Source organism: Oncorhynchus keta, chromosome 4, assembly GCF_023373465.1.
Source record: "Oncorhynchus keta strain PuntledgeMale-10-30-2019 chromosome 4, Oket_V2, whole genome shotgun sequence".
NCBI lineage: Eukaryota > Metazoa > Chordata > Actinopteri > Salmoniformes > Salmonidae > Oncorhynchus > Oncorhynchus keta.
In genome coordinates, this window is record NC_068424.1 from 28,794,628 (window position 1) to 28,816,749 (window position 22,122).

The 22,122-nt window shown below is 43.6% G+C and overlaps 1 protein-coding gene across 1 annotated transcript in view; it reads left to right on the forward strand.

Moving 5' to 3' along the window:
* Window positions 1-22,122, forward strand: part of LOC118372758 (cadherin-7-like) — a 113,261-nt gene that overhangs the window by 47,133 nt on the left and 44,006 nt on the right. Inside the window, exons 4-7 of the mRNA XM_035758758.2 lie at window positions 3,037-3,156; window positions 18,201-18,368; window positions 20,020-20,204; window positions 20,859-21,112. Coding sequence (XP_035614651.1) covers window positions 3,037-3,156; window positions 18,201-18,368; window positions 20,020-20,204; window positions 20,859-21,112 — 727 coding nt within the window. The remainder of the gene's footprint in view (window positions 1-3,036; window positions 3,157-18,200; window positions 18,369-20,019; window positions 20,205-20,858; window positions 21,113-22,122) is intronic.

A 22,122-nucleotide genomic window follows, 5' to 3' on the forward strand; every position in this document is an offset into this window, starting at 1 on the left:
ATATGGAATATCAACATGCTAAAAGTGTCATTAACAATCACTTTAAAATCAAATTAAAGTGTGTTAGTTCTAAGAACAGTTATACATTTTTCAACCTCTATTGCAAGTTTCCAAACAACTGGGGGAAATCACAGTACCTAGCATTATTCATAGTCACCGCAGTACATTTTCAGTAATAGCCATGCGTTTTAAGTCACGGTAACAGCTCTGCCGTTTCTAACCAATACCTTACACAGGTTTCTACAGACCAAATTTGCACCTTAATTATAATAAACTAAACGGATTACAATTGGCAACCATAATATGATGTAGAATGGTAACAGTGTATGGTATCCATAGGTGAGTGTTCATTGTGCAGCAGTGTCTGTGTCTTCTAAGCTGACATATGGAATTGTTTTAAGAAGGTCATAACATGGCTCATTTAGCTATTTGATTTTGGATTTTGACTTTAGATATACAAAAAACAGTACCTGTCAAAAGTTTGGACACACCTACTCATTCAAGGGTTTTTCTTTAGTTGTACTATTTTCTACTTTGTAGAATAATAGTGAAGACATTAAAACTATGAAATAATACATATGGAATCATGTAGTAACTAGGGCCGCCACACCGCCGGTCATGAGTCATGAAGGCAGTCAACTTCCACATTCCACATTAGGCTTCTCCAAGTTCTGATGCTGCTGCTGGTCATTATTAGCCTACCAAATTTGCTAACTGCCTGGTACTCAGCAGTCTATTTTCCTTCTAATCACTTTGACATCAATGCAAATGTAATCGAAAATCGAATCAAACACTTCATGACAGCCTAGGAGATCATGATGTGTAACATTTCTATAGGCTATGCAATTGCGGGTGAAAACAGTGTAATGTCCGCTAATGAAAAGAGGAGGATCCCATGAGCTTTCTATAGGCTAGGTCTAAAATATTTATTTCTCAACTTTCTTAATATTAAGCATATTGCTTATCTTTACAATGGGAGTATAGCCTACCTGGCTGGCATGAAAATAAACCACAGGGAAAAGCGTTCTCCATTCGCTATTTAAGTACATACACTACCGGTCTAAAGTTTTAGAACACCTACTCATTCAAGGGATTTTCTACATTGTAGAATAATGGTGAAGACACCAAACTATGAAATAACACATATGGAATCATATAGTAACCAAACAAGTGTTAAACAAATCTAAATATATTTTATATTTGAGATTCTTCAAATAGCCACCCTTTGCCTTGATGACAGCTTTGCACACTCTTGGCATTCTCTCAAAAAGCTTCAGCTGGAATGCTTTTCCAACAATCTTGAAAGAGTTCCCACATATGCTGAGCACTTGTTGGTGACTTTTCCTTCACTCTGCGGTCCAACTCATCCCAAACCATCTCAGTTGGGTTGAGATCAGGTGATTGTGGAGGTCAGATCATCTGGTGCAGAACCCCATCACTCTCCTTCTTGATCATATATCCACAACCTGTGTTGGGTTATTGTCCTTTTGAAAAACAAATGATAGCCTCACAGACAGTGTCACCAGCAAAGCACCATCACACCTTCTCCTCCATGCTTCACGGTGGGAACCACACATGCGGAGATCATCCGTTCACCTACTCTGCGTCTCACAAAGGCAAGGTGATTGGAACCAAAAATTGCAAAGTTGGACTCATCAGACCAAAGGACAGATTTTCACCGGTCTAATGTCCATTGCTTGTGTTTCTTGGCCAAAGCAAATCTCTTCTTCGTATTGGTGTCCTTTAGTAGTGGTTTCTTTGCAGCAATTTGACCATGAAGGCCTGATTACCACAGTCTCTTCTGAACAGTTGATGTTGAGATGTGTTTGTTACTTGAACTCTGTGAAGAAATAATTTGGGTTGCAAATTCTGAGGCTGGTAACTCCAATAAACATACCCTCTTCAGCAGAGGTAACTCTAGGTCTTCCTTTCCTGTAGCGTTCCTCATAAGAGCCAGTTTCATCATAGCGCTTGATGGTTTTTGCGACTGCACTTGAAGAAACTTCAAGTTATGTACATTTTCCGTATTGACTGACCTTCATGTCTTAAAGTAAGGATGGACTGTCATTTGTCTTAGCTTATTTGAACTGTTCTTGCCATAATACGGACTTGGTCTTTTACCAAATAGGGCTGTCTTCTGTATACCACCCTTACCTTGTCACAATACAAATGATTGGCTCAAATGCCAATCAAGAAGGAAATACATTCCACAAAGGAACTTTTAACAAGGCACACCTGTTAATTGAAATGCATTTCGGGGGACTACCTCATGAAGCTGGTTGAGAGAATGCCAAGAGAGTGCAAAGCTGTCATCAAAGCAAAGGGTGGCTACTTTGAAGAATCTCAAATAAAAAATATATATGTTTAACACTTTTTTGGTTACTACATGATTCCATATGTGGAATAAGATTTTGAAGGGTCTTTCCTTTATCTTGGAGATATAAGAAAGCTCAGGAAATATATATATATGTACATTTTTACACATATTTAAAGTATTTTTTGGGGTAGGCACAAAACTTCCTCCATACTTCCAGATTCTTTTTAATCTAGTACTGGTTACCTTCAGAGGAGTCCCGTGACACTTGTGGGGGTCGTAGAGCAAAACGGAGAAGACCATCATGTTCGTGAGAGTCCATAGAGAGGGTGAAACCATTCAGATGCGACAGACATTTTTCTTGAGAAGACCGATTTTGGGGATTTCCCATGGTCTGACAAACACCGCTTTAGCGATGTTTGTCAGCTTAAACTGACAGATTTTGATGGGGATTTTTTTTTAAATGTTACTTAGACTGATGCACCAGTGATTAAAATGTTATTGTACACCAGGGAAGTAGTAGCAAGTAGTATGTTTACCCTACACTACAGTACATTCCTGATTGTAGCCTATGTAGAATAAGGTGTGATTTATACTGAATATATAACATTAGATATTTGTAAGCTTGTAGAAATGCTGTCACACATGCTGTTGATGTGAGAGCTGTGTATCTACAGTTGGCTGATGTTGTCTTAATACCTAATTGGATGCTGTCTGTGCAGGAACAACGGTGGTCCAAGTGGCGGCCACAGATGCAGATGACCCCACATATGGGAACAGTGCCAGGGTTGTCTACAGCATCATCAGCGGACAGCCTTACTTCTCAGTCGACCCAAAAACAGGTAGGCGGGCTGACTGTTGGGAATAAGAGTTGGCCGTGCATTCTGGACCCTAGACATACTGTGTCACTAAATGTTATTCATTGAATTGTTGAAGATATTTGTTCAAGATAGCATCAAACTGTAGCGGTTTCCATACTTTGCCAAAGTTACGTAGTTCACATTGTAGCAGATACAACATGAACTAAACTAGCCACCCAACTCTTCATATTTTGGTGCAATTGTAGGCAAAGGTAACAGTATGCTATCATACATTTTCTCTAAACACAATAATAGTTTTTTGAGCATTCAACAAATATAAAGCAAAGGATCTGCCAAACAATGTTGGGATGTGAGGTGGTTGTTCTTGCTCATTAGCCACTGCCCCGCTGTGGGAAACGCTGGCCTCATGCAAAGCACTGGGAAGAAAACAGACAATTGCAGGTAGTTCCATCATGTTTGGCTTATCACCATCTTTTTCTCCCAGTAACACATCCAAGGGATATCTGCTTACATGCTGAGGTTTTATAAGTTTGTCTTTGAGTAAACTCACTGACTTGTTAAAATCAATGGAAACTTTTTTTCCTATACAATCTTAGACGTAAAGGTGCCTGAAATAAACTTTTGGGTTGCCACGACTGGAACCTTTCCAGTTAAAAAACCCCTATGTAAAGGTTCAAGCCGGAACCTTTTTAATAACATATCGTAGAGGTGGCAGTCTGTCAGATTGGAGGCATGGCTTTCAGAGACTTCTTTTTGACCACCCATTAGCGTAACTATTTATGCATATTCTAATATAATATCAATACTATTAACATTGCTGTCTACATATTGTAATAAAGTGGTAACTTTTCCCACTTTGGTATTTGCATAGGCACTTAAGGAACTCAGACACCCGTCTTCAACATTAACATGTAATGTAATGACACTACATCAGATGAACAGGAATGACATTTACTCTAACAGGTGGCCCCCACAAAAACATCTAAAAGCCACGCCCCTGCTGAGCCACACCTCTACTCCAGGCTTCCTCCAGGAACCTGTTAATACATTGAACCATTAAAGGTTCAACCAAGAACTCCTCAACGAAGTGAAGGTGCAAATATGAACCCTTGACTAGCAATGGTTCCTTGAGGAACTCCAGGGGTTCCTTGAGGATCTTCAGGGTTCCTTGAGTCACAACTAATTTGAAACGTGCACTGTGGATAAAATGTACTTATATGTCTTGAATAACAGAGTCCATTACACTGGGTGGGCAAATAGCAACCAGCCAGTCCTCTGATTCAAAACGATATGTGTTTCAGGAAGTGCTTTCAAACTAGTAGACATTTGCAGCATTGTCAAGCCATGCTGTGAAGCCTAGGACATTAGCCTGTGTGAGGAACAAGATTGATAGAGATTTGATTACTTGAATGCGTCCTCACAATGATCTTTAACAAAGTTAACGAAACCACTTCAACTCAGCATTAAGTCTCAAGTCGGAATTCGTGACATCAATACCAATCAGAGCGAGAGCCGACATTTGCTTAAGTAATGTTTAAGCAGCACGTCTGCCCATTACTCCGTCTGCATAGTTATTTCATAAGACTCCTCCAGTTGAAAGAATGGAGCCCACATGCTAATAGCAGCAAACTATAATGCATGTTTCATTCGCTAAGGAGGCTCTTTAAATCTTTAAATGTGATCTTTCATATTGTTTTAAAGAGGTTCTGATTACTGAAGAGGTCACTGAAAGAAAAGTACTATTCAGGTGTTCCAATGGCGCTTTTTAACTTCCTGGAAAGCCAGATGCACTATGTGAAGGTCTTATGAAGAAAAACTTCCGAAAGGGCTAATTCGAGGCAGAAAGGAGTTGGAGCATTCAACAAAAAAAAGGTAGAGAATTATTTATGTCAGCATTAATCCATTGTTAATCCATTTCGACGTCAAGCTGAAGTTTTCCTCAGAGTTGATTTTTGTTGCTGTTCCTTTGTTTGCTGATGCCAGACAAATCTAGTCAAATCAAACTGTATTTGCCACATGCGCCGAATACAACGAGTGTAGACTTTACCGTTGAAATGTTTACTTACAAGCCCTTAACCAACAGTGCAGTTCAAGAAGATATAAATATTTACCAAGTAGGCTAAAATAAAAAGTAATAATAAAATGCAACACAATAAGAATTACAATAACGAGGCTATATACCGGAGGAACCAGCACCGTCAGTGTACAGGGGTACAGGCTAGATGAGGTGAACAGCGAGTAGCAGCAGTGTAGAAGAGGACCATCCAGGACCTTTTGTATAGGTCCTGGATGGCAGGAAGTTTGGCCCCAGTGATGTACTGGGCCGTTCGCACTACCCTCTGTAGCACCTTACGCTCAGATGCTGAGCAGTTGCTGTGAGGATGCTCTCGATGGTGCAGCTGTAGAACCTTTTGAGGATCTGGGGACCCATGCCAAATCTTTTCAGTCTCCTGAGGGGGAAAGGTTTTGAGACGGACTATGTGTCATTTTTTTGCATGATTTTGCAGTGAAGTTTTCTGTGAGAGAACTCCACATGAGCCTTCTCTTTCTTGGAAATATTCATAAACCAAGTTGTTTACCAGGCTGGTCAATACTGTTATCAGTAATTGTGTAAGAAGTTTTGAAATGGTACATTCTGTATAGCTTGGTGGTGCAGTCTCTTGCAATCAGTGTAGTGATATCACAAATGTCTTTTGAGGGACACCTTAACTTTAGCATATTTTAACCGAATTTGTATGCACTTTACATTTGCAGACACGACATGGAGGAATACATATGGCAAAGCTGAATCATACAAATTGTGTCTGGCGCAGGGGAAAATAAAATGGGCTTACATGCCAGGTTAAGAAAGAACATATGGAATAATTGGACATGCTCTTAGTTTGACAAGAATATGGATCCATTTAAATGCAGCTACCTGTGACAAAAAGGCCAAAGGTGAATACTGTTTCTATGTCTCTGTAAACCACTAATCACACTCATTTGTTGAAAAAGACTGTGCCTTAGTGAAAGGGTGACTTTGACAAAGTGCTTGAGCTGAAAGGCACTCATTAATCTCTAGCTACACAGCAACACTGCACCACCAGCGATTAAGGGGCTGAGGGGTAGTGGGCAGGGAGGTGGACAACGTCACGTGTGACCTGGACTTGGAGGGTTTGCATCCTGGCTCACTTTTGTCCAGCAAGTCCCTTTACTTGGCATCTTAATCCCAAATTGAATCCTCAAGGTGCCCTTGGGGGAAAAAAAGTGGTTAACCCTGAATAGCTCCAATAACTTCCAAGCTGTAAATGTAATGTATAATGTGGGCAAAATACATACTTTGCTGTGGGTGAGGGTGGCTTATTAAACAGCCATTTTGTAATGTAGCTCAGGAAATAGCACACTTGAGTTTGAAGGTGAAAATCGAAAGGCGGTGCACTGCAATGCGTTAAGGGTGAGTGTTAATTGATGAAAGACTCAATGAATAAATGTAGCTATGAATGAGTGTCTGGTCTGTCTACTGTTTGTTATGATACTCATTATGCATTTTTGAATGGCATTAGTAGAAATGGACCATGACTAACAACGATTAATAATGCACTCCTCCCTGCACAACACTCACACACACACACACACACACACACACACACACACACACACACACACACACACACACACACACACACACACACACACACACACACACACACACACACACACACACACACACACACATAGTTGCATACACCTTAGAGGCAGAGATGAGCACTCGAGCACATCAGCGATGCCAGCCATGTCTGCTTGCCTCAGACCTCCGTGTCCTCACTACGGGAGAGAGCGGAAAGGCCAGGCGTCTACGCGAGGATTAATTATGTTTAAAGGGGATATTTAAGACGGGCCTGCGTGCATTTCAATTTGACGTAGGCGCTACTTCTGCGATGACAGCGTTTAGAGCTTCACCATCATCTCTTTCAGCTCCTCCGGTCATGAGGAAGGAGATAATTTCATTAAATGTAAAATGCTCAAATAAAGAAAAAGGCCAAGGCCAGTCTAGCTGCTCTCCACCTGTTCTTTCATCTCATTCTATGTCAGGGCTAAGATACCAGATACTGAGCCTGAGAGATGGTTCCGAAACCCGGTAATCCTGTTCTGATTAAGATATTGGCCTGGCCTTTTGGGAGCTTTCTACTGTGGGTGTTCTCTAATCTGTTCGAATCATGACACCCACACACGCACACGCAGACACACACACATACAGAATTGTGCATCACCTCAGGGAGACTGTTGTACTATCCACTCCAGTGACTGGAGGACATTACAGCTCAGCGTAGATATAAATCTGGCCTCCCACCATTCTGCCAGGTAATGTACAATACAACCTGGCTCTTTGGTATAATATAATATCTTTGGTATAATACTCAGAAAGAGATACCCTTGGCAAAAATCCTTTATTATCACCCCTGCACAGCAAAATTCGATTGGTAAATTGAACACTGTGGGTTTTCAATTTAACACTTTTGAAGTGTGAATATGACAACCAGCAAAACGTGTTGAATTTACACTTTTCAAAGTGTTGCCCTTCTAACACAGATACTTTCCAACACCAGTGGCATTAAAATGTTACACAAACTCTGTGTTAAAGGTAATGGTGTTCACTGATACCTTGTATTTAACACTTGTATTGCATTTTTACACTAGGTCAGTGTTAAAGGTGCGCTGGTATGGTGTTCACTGATACCTTCTCCAGTGTTAAAGCAACACTGAGATTGTTCAATTTAACACTGGTCAAATGTCTACATGGATCCACACTTTCAGTGTTAAATGAACACATTGCTTAGTGTACAGGGTTATTTGCATATTTAAAATCAAAATCAAATCAAGCTTTATTTTTACAGCACATTTCAGACATGGAATGCAACACAATGTGCTTCACAGGAAAAACTAAGAAAATTAAGAAAATAAAAATGTAAATATTTACTACACAACAAACATAAGAGGATAAAAAACAAAAGAATAACAATAAAACTGAACGACTAAAAAAGTAGTCTCTTATAAATATATCCACAGTTTCGGCCCCCCTCAGGTTCAGTGGCAGGCTATATCAGAGGCATAGTAACAATGGCTGCCTCTCCATACCTCTTGTTTCTAGGCTTTGGGATAGTTAAAAGGCCAGTTCCAGAAGACCTGAGGGACCTTCTGGGTACATAACTTAAAAACATGTCTGACATGTATTGGGGAGCACAATCGTGGATTGATTTAAAAACCAATAGATGAATCTTAAAATGTATTCTAAAACTCACAGGCAGCCAGTGCAGAGACATTAAAACCGGTGTAATAAGTGCTCTCCTTCTGGTCTTGGTCAGTAACCGTGCTGCTGCATTCTGTATGTTTTGCAGTAGACCAGTGGCTTTCTTGGGTAGTTGAGACAGGAGAGCATTACAGTAGTCAAGCCTAATTATAATAAAAGCGTGGATGAGTCTCTCTGTATCAGACTGAGAGAAACGGCCACACCTTGGTAATGTTCCTCAGGTGGTAAAAAGATATATTGGTCACATTCCTAATGTGTGATTCAAAATGGAGTTCAGAATCTAAAATAACACTGTAACGGCGTTCTTCGTTTGTGGAAAGAGAGTCGGACCGAAATGCAGCGTAGTGGTTACTCATGACTTTAATAGAAAAAGTGACACATGAAATAACGATACAAAATACAAAACAACAAACGGAACGTGAAATCTAATTACAGCCTATCTGGTGAAACTACACAGAGACAGGAACAATCACCCACGAAATACAAAGTGAAACCAGGCTACCTAAATACGCTTCCCAATCAGAGACAACGAGAATCACCTGACTCTGATTGAGAACCGCCTCAGGCAGCCAAGCCTATACAACACCCCTAATCAGCCGCGATCCCAAATACTACAAACCCCAATACGAACATACAATATAACATAAACCCATGTCACACCCTGGCCTGATCAAATAATTAAAGAAAACACAAAATACTAAGACCAAGGCGTGACAGAACCCCCCCCTAAGGTGCGGACTCCCGGACGCACCTCAAAACCATAGGGAGGGTCCGGGTGGGCATCTGTCCATGGTGGCGGTTCCGGCTCGGGACGTGGACCCCACTCCATAAATGTCATAGTTCCTCCCCTTCGCGTCCTGGGATAATCCACCCTCGCCGCCGACCATGGCCTAATAGTCCTCACCCCGAACCCCACAGAACTGAGGAGCAGCTCGTGACTGAGGGGCATCTCGGGACTGAGGGACAGCTCGGGACTGAGGGGCAGCTCGGGACTGAGGGGCAGCTCGGGACTGAGGGGAAGCTCGGGACTGAGGGGCAGCTCGGGACTGAGGGGCAGCTCGGGACTGCAGCTCGGGACTGAGGCAGCTCGGGGCTGAGGGAAGCTCGGGACTGAGGGGCAGCTCGGGACTGAGGGGCAGCTCGGGACTGAGGGGAAGCTCGGGACTGAGGGGCAGCTCGGGACTGAGGGGCAGCTCGGGACTGAGGGGCAGCTCGGGACTGAGGCAGCTCGGGGCTGAGGGGAAGCTCGGGACTGAGGGGCAGCTCGGGACTGAGGGGCAGCTCGGGACTGAGGGGCAGCTCGGGACTGAGGGGCAGCCCGGAACTGAGGGGCAGCCCGGAACTGAGGGGCAGCTCGGGACTGAGGGGCAGCTCGGGACTGAGGGGCAGCCCGGAACTGAGGGTCAGCCCGGAACTGAGGGGTAGCCCGGAACTGAGGGGAAGCCCAGTACTGAGAGAAAGCCCAGTACTGAGAGGAAGCCCAGTACTGAGAGGAAGCCCAGTACTGAGATGAAGCTCAGGCAGGTAGTAGGCTCCGGTAGATCCTGGCTGGCTGGTGGATCTGGAAGATTCTGGTTGACTAGCAGATCTGGAAGAGACTGGTTGACTGGCAGATCTGGAAGAGACTGGTTGACTGGCAGATCTGGAAGAGACTGGTTGACTGGCAGATCTGGAAGAGACTGGTTGACTGGCAGATCTGGAAGAATCTGGTTGACTGGCAGATCTAGAAGATCGTGGCTGACTGGCGGATCTAGCTGCTCTATGCAGACTGACAGCTCTGGCAGCTACATGCAGGCTGACAGCTCCTTGCAGACTGGCAGCTCCCTGCAGACTGGCAGCTCAGGCTGCTCCGAACAGGCAGGAGGCTCCGGCAGCGCTGTAGAGGAGGAAGGCTCTGATAGCGCTGAACAGGCGGGAGACTCCGACAGCGCAGGAGGGAAGGAAGGCTCTGATAGCGCTGAACAGACAGGTGACTCCAGTAGCGCAGGAGGGAAGGAAGGCTCTGGCTGTGCTGAACAGGCGAGGCGCACAGAAGGCCTGATGCGTGGTGCTGGAACTGGTGCTACAGGATTGAGGACACGCACAGGAAGCCTGGTGCGGGGAGCTGCTACCGGAGGACTGGTGTGTGAAGGTGGCACAGGATGGACTGGACCGTGAAGGTGTACTGGAGAGCCTGAGAGCAGGACTGGCACAGGACGTGCAAGGCTAGGTAGGTACACAGGAAGCCTAGTGAGTGAGGCTGGCACATTTTTCACCAGCCGACTAACACGCACCTCAGGACGAGTATGGAGCGCTGACCCAGGTGCCATCAAATCCCCGACACGCTCCGTCGGACGAATCTTGTACCTAAAGCACCAAGCTAGCAACTCCCTCATTACTCTCCACTCCACCTTCCCCATTAACTCCTTCACAGTCTCTGCTTCGCTCACCTCTAACACCGGCTCTGGTTCAGGTCTCCTCCTTGGCTCCTCACGATAAACAAGGAGAGTTGGCTCTGGATAGACCGGACCGTGCAGGCGCACTGGAGCTCTTGAGCACCGAGCCTGCCCAACCTTACCTGGCTCGATGCCCACTCTAGCCCGGCCAATACGAAGGGCTGGTATGTGCCGCACCGGGCTATGCACCCGCACTGGAAACACCGTGCGCTCCATAGCATAACACGGTGCCTGCCCGGTCTCTCTAGCCCCCCGATAAGCACAGGGAGTTTGCGCAGGTCTCCAACCTGGCATAGCCATACTCTCTTTAAGCCCCCCCCCCCAATAATTATTTTGGGCTGCTTTTCGGGCTTCCTTGCCAACCGTGTTCCCTCGTATCGTCGGCTCCTATCTCCGGCTGCCTCTGCTCTCTCTGCGGCCGCCCACCTGTCTATTTCTTCCCACGTCGTATACTCCATGCCATTGCTGTCCATAGCGTCCTCCTTTTTCTGCTCTTGCTGTCGCTGCCTGTAACCACGCCACTCGGTCCGTGTGTGGTGGGTGATTCTGTAACGGCGTTCTTTGTTTTTGTGGAAAGAGAGTCGGACCGAAATGCAGCGTAGTGGTTACTCATGACTTTAATAGAAAAAGTGACACATGAAATAACGATACAAAATACAAAACAACAAACGGAACGTGAAATCTAATTACAGCCTATCTGGTGAAACTACACAGAGACAGGAACAATCACCCACGAAATACAAAGCGAAACCAGGCTACCTAAATACGGTTCCCAATCAGAGACAACGACAATCACCTGACTCTGATTGAGAACCGCCTCAGGCAGCCAAGCCTATACAACACCCCTAATCAGCCGCGATCCCAAATACTACAAACCCCAATACGAACATACAATATAACATAAACCCATGTCACACCCTGGCCTGATCAAATAATTAAAGAAAACAGAAAATACTAAGACCAAGGCGTGACAAACACCTAGGTTTTTTACCTGGTGTTTTATCTTTATTGCCGTGAATTAAAATGTGAGGCCAGATTCTATTTCTGTGTTTTGGCTCCAACAATAAATACCTCGGTCTTGCCTTGATTTAGCTGGAGGAAGTTGCAAGCCATCCAAGTATTTAAATCAATAATACAATAATACAGTAAACTAATCATTTATCCGTGGAGCTTAAATCCTCTGGTGACACAGAGAATTAAAGATGTGTATTGGCTGCGTAGAAGTGAAAATCATTGCTGTGCTTTCCCATAATGCCTTTGGAGTAAATTGTAGAGTCACCACCCATTACCCTATTTGTTTAGTGACAGAGACTTGGTTGTTGCATTCATAAATGTTCAGTCCTGTGGCCTTCATAAAGTGAGCTCCTAAGCAAATATGTTATAAAAAAGTATAATATAACACAATATATAAAGCCTTATTATGAGAGCCTAGTTTTAACATAATTCAGTGGACTGAAGTGCGTAGTTTACAAGCAAAATCAGGCTTTCAATTTATTATAGATTTAACTAGGCAAGTCAGTTAAGAACAAATTCTTATTTACAATAACAGCCTACCCCGGCCAAACCAGGACGACGCTGTGCCAATTGTGCTCTGCCCTTCAGGACTCCCAATCACAGCTGGATACAGCCTGGATTTGAACCAGTTACGCCTCTTGCACTGAGATGCAGTGCCTTAGACCGCTGCGCTGAGATGCAGTGCCTTAGACTGCTGAACCACTCAGAAGTCCAAAGTCACATAATTATTTCAAGTCACATTATGCTGGCTTGCAAAGTGATGTGAAAATATGCTGGGAAATATGATATTGAGGGGCTTGGTTTTGGTATAACACTTGTTATTAACACCAACAATGGGGTTATTTTACACCATTGAGTGTTAATTTAAAACTTACAGAGTTAGTTTAGCACCTGAATCAACACTAGAAATGTTGCACTGAAACTAGCTGCCATTCACTCCATTCATAAAGTAACACCACATCAACACCAAAACTGCTTACACCAGGATATGAACACTGGCGATTTTGCTGTGTGAGATGTCTGGAGCATTTGACATGTATGACATTTCTCATATGCAGTAGCACCCCCCTCCCCAAAAACAATAATAATTAGTTTTTACAATGTAACAGTAATATTACTGAAGATGAGTCACAGTTATCTACATCTCGTAATGTTACATAATTGTTTAATGTTATACCACACAGACCACCAAGATATGGGAAATGTACAGTATCACGTATAGTCAAGGTGGAGAATGATGCCCAGGAGACCTCAGCCGATAGCAGTTCAATCTGTGTATCTTTCACAGTTTGAGTGAGCTAAATTGTTATTGCAATACGTATCTGTGCTCTGGATTGGAATCTTTCAAAAGATAAGTTGGATGTAGAGAATATTTGTAAGGTGGCTTTTCATGAACAAACTAAAAGGCAACAACCTCTCTAGGAGGTTGTACTATTCCCAGTGTATATGGTCTTTTCCCCCTCTTGCATCTTACATGGATCAATTGGGTGTAGGTGGACCCCCGGAGGTTGAGGAAATCACACCACTCTTATTTAAGTTTCCATCGCCTTCATCATTACCTTTCATAGCCACACGGATGGTAGGCCAGAGGGTTTCCTATCCTAGCAAAGTGCTCCAGTCCCCACACTTTTATTTCCTCCTCCCAAGACGAATGTCAAGGATCCCTGTCTTTTTGCAGGGAGAGTGGCCTACCCCTCTGCCTCCAGCACTGGGGAGAGGGAGACAGCGAGATAAATGTGCGGCGGCTACAATGCGTCTGCTTCGGCAGCACCGGAGGCGGAGGGAGTCACGGTGCGATGCCGATGTGGGGCCATGCCGCGATAGCGACAGAAGGATTTTAATCATCGCCTCTCCCCAGGAATGACACGGGTGCAGCACAACAGAGATATAGAGCGAGGGGGGCTGGCACCCAGCAGACAAACAACAGCCTGGCGACATAGCCGTGCGGATTAGCACTGTCGCTCTGTGAGAAATATGTGTGCTGCTGGCCAGGCGGGCGGCAGGCGTCGGGAGGAGAAAACACATTGCATTTTTTTTTTACCCCCACATGCTGGAATAAGGATTCATGGCATCATTAACCACAGCCTATATCTCTTGGGCACCAATGCACAGAGCTGATATTAAATAAGTATATCAATTGTATGTGAAGCCTATCTTTGTTTAGTGAGATTATTCACTTGGTTTACCGCTGGCTGCACACACTTAACATATTTTCTTACGGGCTACATTTGAAGTTTTTGGGGTAAGCCATTGTTGTTGTTGTAGCTGTTGTTGTTGTTTGAATGTAGCCATTAGCCAACTTTTTCGAACAGACAACTTCTTCTTTTCCAGAATTCTTTAAGACGGTTTTGTTCTTTCAAGTTAGAACTTTATTGTTTTCTGTCTCTGTGGTGGTAGTGATAGATAGAGTTGAGAGAACAGGGAAAGTTTTGTTTGTTTTGTACCTAGCCTGGTTTGAGGGACCTCTGTTGGATTGAAGGTTTGAAGCAAGCTCTCTGATGCATGTCAGCAAACAGGGTTCGCAGGTGTCACAACAGCTGACACTGGGGCACTGTTGATGCTCTTTAATTGGCTACAAGGTTACACAGTGGGGGAAACTAGCAGCAAACCCGATGAATCTATGAATAGATGGATGGATGAATGGATGGAGGAAAGGGGGATACAGCTAGGAACAGGAGAAGATGGATGTATCCAATCCACACATCCACACATACAGTAGCTCCATAGACAGATGATTTGACAAACGTGAAGGCATCAGGCGTTAAAAATAAACCAGCTTCTCGACTGACATGTTCTGACTCCTCGTCTTAAACTGGGAACCAAAGCATTGACTAAGAGGCAGCTGTGGTTTTCTCCCAGTAGGAAAACTTCACCCACTATTCATTAGTTTGTGCTACGACTTGACTTTATTGACCGTCATTATGTTGTGGCGAGAGCATGGCAGAGGCCTCAGATAAAGAGGTGGACGGCGTCGTAAAATGTTGCTAATTGAGTCACTTACTTCGACTGGGCCAATAACAGACTATCTGATTTGTAAGTATAACAAATGTTCAGGCAGTTGGTCTAAATACCTTGAAACACTGTTTTTCCTCGGCAAACCCAGGCTTCATTTGTGAGATGTATGCATCTTTTTGTCAAGTCTTCAGGCTGCGTTCACTATGTTGCTGTGAGAGTGTGTATGATTGTGGGTGGTCATCAGGTGTAGGGGTGGATACACAGGTACATTCCAAAGACAATAGCAATAATGTCCTATTCTTTACAATAGAGTCCAGTGGACCTCTCTATGCAATATCTGGATTTTTAGGAAAACATGTCTTCAAACCAATGCGTATGTAATTACTCGACTTAACCTGCATTTGGGAGGGAAAGAGAGAGAAAGTGTAGTTTCCCATTAAGTCAACTACAAAGTTATTTGCACGATTTAACCAAATCAATGCATGTGAAAAAGGTAATTCAAATAAACAAATTCAACCTAGCTCATTTCCGATTTATACGAAATTGTATGACTACAGAGGTAGCAAAACTGTACTTCACATCTATGATACTCCCCCACTTAACATACTGCTTGACTAGTTGGGCCCAAGCTTGCTGTACAACATTAAGACCTATTCAGTCTGTCTACAAACAGGCTCTCAAAGTGCTTGATAGGAAGCCCAATAGCCATCATCACTGTTACATCCTCAGAAAGCACAAGCTCCTGAGTTGGGATAATCTTGTGCAATACACCGACGCATGTCTTGTATTCAAGATCCTAAATGGCCTGCCCCCCCCCCCCACTCAGTATTTTGTTAAACAGAAAACCCCAACATATGGCAGCATATTCACAAGGTCTGCCATGAGAGGTGACAGTATAGTTCCCTTAAGGAAAAGCACCTTTAGTAAATCCGTTTTCTCTGTGAGAGCTTCCCATGTCTGGAATACATTGCCATCAGACACACATAATTGCACCACATATCACACTTTCACAAAATGCTTGAAGACATGGCTAAAGGTCAATCAGATTTGTGAACATGGTCCCTAGCTGTGTGTTGTCGCTTTCCATGTTATCTGTTGTCTGTAGCTTGTGAGGTGTGGAAACACTTTGTTGCATTTATGAATTTTGTCTTGCTGCTTTTTGTTCTATGTTGCTATGTCTGTATGCTACATCTTGCTTGTCCTATGTTGCTCTGTCTGTATGCTATGTCTTGCTTGTCCTATGTTGCTATTGTCTATATTTTAATTGTTTGCCCAGGGACTGCAGTTGAAAATTAGCCGGCTGGCTAAAACCGGCACTTTTACTGAAATGTTGATTAATGTGCACTGTCCCTGTAAAAAATAAAATAAACTCAAACTCAATGTTTGGATCATACATGGCAAGAATCTGTGCCTAGTTCTTGAGTAGTTATGATCAAATTTTGTCCAGAACACACAGATACCGTTTTTTCAACATTGTCATCCTCTGGTCTTCTATTTTATTAAGGTCTCTTAAGGTCAAGTCCCCTGAGATGTGCTTGTGTGAATTATAAATGTCTCGCATATCCCACTGATATCAATGTTTGATTAAGTGAGAGTTTGATTCAGCCCATAACCACTCTGTTTGATTATTTAATATTCACCATAGTCTAATTAAAAACTCATATTTCGGGAATGAAAACTGAAGAGGGGTTGAAAAGGCTACCCAGTTTTTCTTATTTTTTGTAAGAGTCACAGTGTATCACACTTACATGACAAATGCAATGTATCTTGACTTAACAGATTGCAATAAACCAAACTTAACTCAGGCTGACTTCATCCCCAAGATTATTTGATTCGTTAATTCTGTATCAAGCTCAAAGAGAGAGACTTAGGGGCTATTCTCATTGACAAACATTTAAGGAGACGCAGCGTGACGATATTTAAATTGACATACAGTATGTACATACACTCTTCAATTTACATTACATACTTGCCTTACTGTACCTTTCGTTGTGGATGGAAATGTGACATTCTTGCTCTGCTGCTCCAAATTTACTGTAAATATCAGCATCACAGTAGCCAATGACTAGTCAGTAAGCTTGAAAAACTCAAATGAAACCTTTCCACTACAACATATTAGCCAGATGTTAGGTTTATGTTCTCGATCATACACGCATTAAGTGTAGCTTGCATGACAAAAACACAGCTAGCTAGCTATGCCAGCTAATAACACGAGCATATAAAAACATGAAAGTTTACCCCTCTCATCGAAAGTTTACCCCTCTCATCGAAAGTTTACCCCTCTCATCGAAAGTTTACCCCTCTCATCGAAAGTTTAGCCCTCTCAAGACGTGACAAATACGTATGTTTACATTACAGTAATATCTCTCAAGAATCGATACCTCTCGAGAATTAATACCTCTCGAGAATCTCTCAAAATTCTCCTTAATTCTCATTAATGAAAAAAAACTTAGAGAGAGCAAGCAAACCTACGTGATCCAAACTGTTTTTCTCGGCTTCCTGAGCTAGCTACTTAATGAGTAATCTTCCATGTTCCGTAGGAATCCCCAATAAGTGCCTTTTAATTTTTTATTCTGAGCTGTAAGTCATTAACAATGAATGCAACAGTAATTGCCTTATAATGATTAGGACTTTTTGCCATGAAAGATTTGTGGTAATTTTGTGGGATTATTACGATTTTCATCTTTAGAGTCAGGAGATAAAATGCTGATTTCCATTTCATAAGTTGGTGTATTCTTTCAAAAGCAATTACCATGAAGCAACTGCATAGGGCCACAGGCCTTTGCTATAGATAACATTTTTCTCAGCACCTACAGAGATATAGTGTATAAAGTTGACCATAGAAGTGTTTTCACTTTAGTGTTAGGATTGGACACAAAAGGTTAAGATTGTTTGACACTTTAAATCCATGTTTCTTCTCACAAAAGGGAACCATCAACAGGTGCAGCAGTGCCAATAACCCAGATAAACAAGTGCATAACAACTTATTTTCAAGCAAGAGTTAGGCATCTTTGGAGGCATTTGCTTTTTTTCTCTGCTCCTGTCATCCCTCTCTCCCTCTCCCTCTCCTCACCTGTCATCTCTCTCTCTCTCTCTCTCTCTCTCTCTCTCTCTCTCTCTCTCTCTCTCTCTCTCTCTCTCTCTCTCTCTCTCTCTCTCATCAAGCTTTCTTTCTCGATTACTCTCTACTCCTGTTATCCCTCAATCTCCTCTCATGTCCCGCCTCTCTATCCACTCTTGTCATCCCTTGCAATCTATCTATCTCTCTCTCTCCTCTCCCATCATCCCCTCTCCCTTTTCACTCTTATCTTCTACTCTTATCATCCCTTTCTCTTCTTTCCTGTCATCCCTTTCTCTCTCTCTCTCATCTCCAGGCGTCATCCGGACGGCACTGCCCAACATGGACCGAGAGGTGAAGGACCAGTACGTGTTGGTCATCCAGGCTAAAGACATGGTGGGCCAGATGGGCGGCCTCTCCGGCACCACCTCTGTCACGGTCACCCTCACTGATGTCAATGACAACCCGCCACGCTTCTCTCGTAGTAAGAGTCCTATATGCTTTGTCCGTCACTAAATCTGACGACATGCCCTCTATCTATTTCCCTCAGACAAAGCCCTAAACCCCTCCATCCACTGTCATTGCAGTCTCACTATGGTGGAGGTTTGACATAAATCTCTGCAATCACTCTCGTTCACAATGGCAGACGTGTACAGTAGGGGAGAAAGCTTTGGGTGAAAATGTAGTCTATGCTTGATATTGCAGATTCATTCAACTACAGTACCCCTTTCAAGCGTATGCGTGATTTTGCTGTTCGTTTGCACTTTCGGACTAATGGTCAAAGGCTTCAAATGCAGTTTGCCCTAGAAGGTATAAACCTTTCTCCCGCTCCCCTCACTCCACATCAGAGTTGAGGGATTTCTGCAAACATGGATACCAGGATCAATCAGGCTCCATTTTTTTTGTCATCAGCCTATTTCACGGCGCGCTAATGGGTTCCTGGCCAGGCGTTGGGATTCAAAGGCATGAGGTGCTTCTCATGATAATCTGTGGCCCTGGCAATTGCTTTACCGCTGATAGTCCCTCCGACCACCGCTGCCTAGGCTGTTACACTCACTGCTGGACTGCCATGAAGTCAAGTCAATTTGCTGGAACCCGGAGGGGGGGGGCAGGTTCAAGTTTGCACAACAAATCGTCAATGCCGCTTTAACCCAGCGCTGTTTTGCTGCGTATGCTGGGAAGAAAGATGCTTTGGGACCGGGTTGGGTGTGAAGTCCCCCCCCCCCTCCTCCCACCCCCACCACCCCACCCCATTTGTATCCCACCCACCTCCCACCCAAGGTCATGGGTCAGAATCAATAGAGTATGACAGAGCACCACAGCTGATAGTCTAGAAGCACTAGCCCTTGGAGGAGAGAAGAGGAGGGAAGTGAAGGCTGGAGGCACAAGGACAGAGAGGAGGGGCGGTTACCAGGGGGCAAAGAGGGGCATACACAGTACGAAGGGAGGGGAAGAAAGGCATTTTTGGGGGTCCTTCCACAGCGAATTAAAAAGCCATTACAAAGATTACACAGCGGCAAACAATGTCAAGCAGATTAGCATTTGGAGCGCGATGTCGGGAACCACTGGGGTGAGAAACACGGAAAGATCTGGTAATGAGCTCCGTCATGGTGATTGGGGAGATTATGATTATTTATATGATTCCCTCCTTTTTGTCTTATGAGAGCTTTATGTCAGGGAGGTGCAGACAAAGACACCGGGAGCACAATGGAAGAGTTTGCTTGTAATAGAATCTTCCAGTGAACATTTCATCCCACCGAAGCATATTCCGCAGGTTCTCCCATTCACTTTGGTCAAGAGATATTCTGTTTCATGTCGAGTGGAGTGGTCAGAATATGTAATACATTTTCATATGAATACAAACAACTCCATTGTTATAAAAATGTTAAAGGTTCAATAAAAAATATATTTGCCCTCTCCACCATAAATGTCTTGAATGTAAAACTAGTCATTTAATATTATTGTCACTATTTCCTCATATATTTGGATAAAACTCATCCTGGACCATTACTTTGTAGTGTGACCACTCATTGTGAGAGAGGGAACTCAAAGGCAGCTGTAGTGCACTATGAATCTGAGCGGCTCAGGAGTAAGAAAACCACCTCATCTCTAACTACTACTTCTCTTTCCTCCAGAGAACTATCAGTACATGGTGCTGGAGTCCTTGCCCGTGGCGTCCGTGGTGGCCAGGGTCAAGGCTCTGGACAATGACATAGGCCCCAATGCAGAGATGGAGTATAGGATCATGGAGGACGGACCTGGGGTGTTCAACATCACTACAGACGAGGACACGCAAGAGGGCGTCATCATCCTTCAAAAGGTACACATGCTGTATCCTTATAGGCTGTGGCCCCAAGCCAGCTTTGTCACAGGGTCCAATCTGATCTTTTGTTTGTTTTCGCCGTCACCGATCATTGACGAGTGCCACAGAGTGGAAAGTCATGCAGACAATAAACACAGACAATAAATGTGTCACATCAATGGCCCTCCTATATTATAGGGCTACAACTGTGCGCCCAATAAGCCAAACAGATGACAACATATCTTCTAAACACCATTATTTAGAAATGCCTTTCACTGTGATGTGTTGTGTGCCTTTTCTCACAATCAATAGTTTGCTTTCACACAACACAGTAAGTCAATATAAAACGTCTGGATGAAAAATATATTTGTGATAGAGAGTCTGATTATGTGCAAGATTGCATAGGGTCGTTGGATTCTAGCGCCAGCATTTCTTCAATCTACTGGTGTAGCGCAAGGCCATGTTGCCATGAGCGATGCACATACAAATATCTTTATGGCTTTGCCCTCGCCATTTACAGCAAATGTGGCCAGTGCAGTGTGCTTAGAATCCAGCCAATTAGGATGGGCTCCACCTTGACCGGAAGGTTACTGTCAATTTATTTTTTAAGAAATGTGAAATAGCTTTTAATTTCAATTTTTGTTTTGCCTGTTTACTTTATGTTTGTCTCAGCCTTTAGACTTTGAGACCAAGAACAGCTTTAACCTGCGAATCGAAGCCACCAATCGGAATATCGACCCTGCGTTTGTGCACCTGGGTTCGTTCAGCGACACCACGTCGGTCAAGGTGACGGTGGAGGACGTGAACGAGCCGCCTGTGTTCTCCACACAGCTTAGCAAGATGGTAGTCTCCGAGGACGCCAGAGTGGGCATCTCCATCGGGAGGGTCTCCGCTCACGACCCTGACTCCTCCAACAGTGCCATCAGGTAGAACCCAGCTCTCCAGTTATTATATGCCATTACAGCCAGTTCCTCTGTTGTCCCAGCCATTTTCTCAAGTGGCCCCTGTTTCTTAAAATAACTTCGCCCCCATGCAACAGAGTGGCGAATTCAAGCCATATAACCCATTTCTTTCAGCATGTTGCCACAGCAGGTTGACAGGAGGACCAAACACCTTTTGAGCAGTACTGTAAATACACATTCACGTTCCAGTGCCTCAATAGCACCTCACTGACAGAGTTCTAAACTCCCTCTGTGACTGTGCGACATGCACTGAAGCCAGATGTCGTGCGTTCGAGGGACTGCAACATTTGTAAAAGTGAAATGCCATCTAAAATGAGCAAAGGGCATTCCCCCAGGAGGGTCAGCAGTTTGTACCAGCTCCATTGCATTTATAACACAACACAACCACTCAGAAAGGCAATCTGCCCCATGTCACTCATGAGACTCCCTCTCATTACGCATTAATTGAAAATAAAAGTGTTGTGTGGTAGTATTCATGCTCGGGGCGTTAGGATTGTTAGTAATCTTAATCAGAAAATCTAATTACACCGCCATTGTGGGTGTAAATTGCCTCTTTTTGCTGCTGTGGAGGCTTTCAGCGTCTGCAATAATGTGGCCCTACCTCTGTTGAAATTAGAATTATTGTGGAACTAATCCAGCCACAAGAGTCAAATTACATTGAATAATACCCTTTGGATACCAGCTAATTGAAGTTGTCTTTTTTTCCAGAAATATAATCTGCTGTATAGAAATTGATAGTGTTTGTTCTGTGTTCAGCATTAATGTATTGCTGTCCAATTTCACATTTCTACCTTAAAAACTTTGATTAAGAGCAGTTCTCGTCAAAATCTAAAGGTTGCAGAAACCTCTCATTCATAGTTCAACATCATGATCGTTTAATCTAGCGTTAAAAATTGATAAGAAAATGGCAAAATTGCACTTGTTGACACAGCTCAATAATGTTCTATGCCTATGTACTGAAACCAGAAGCACTT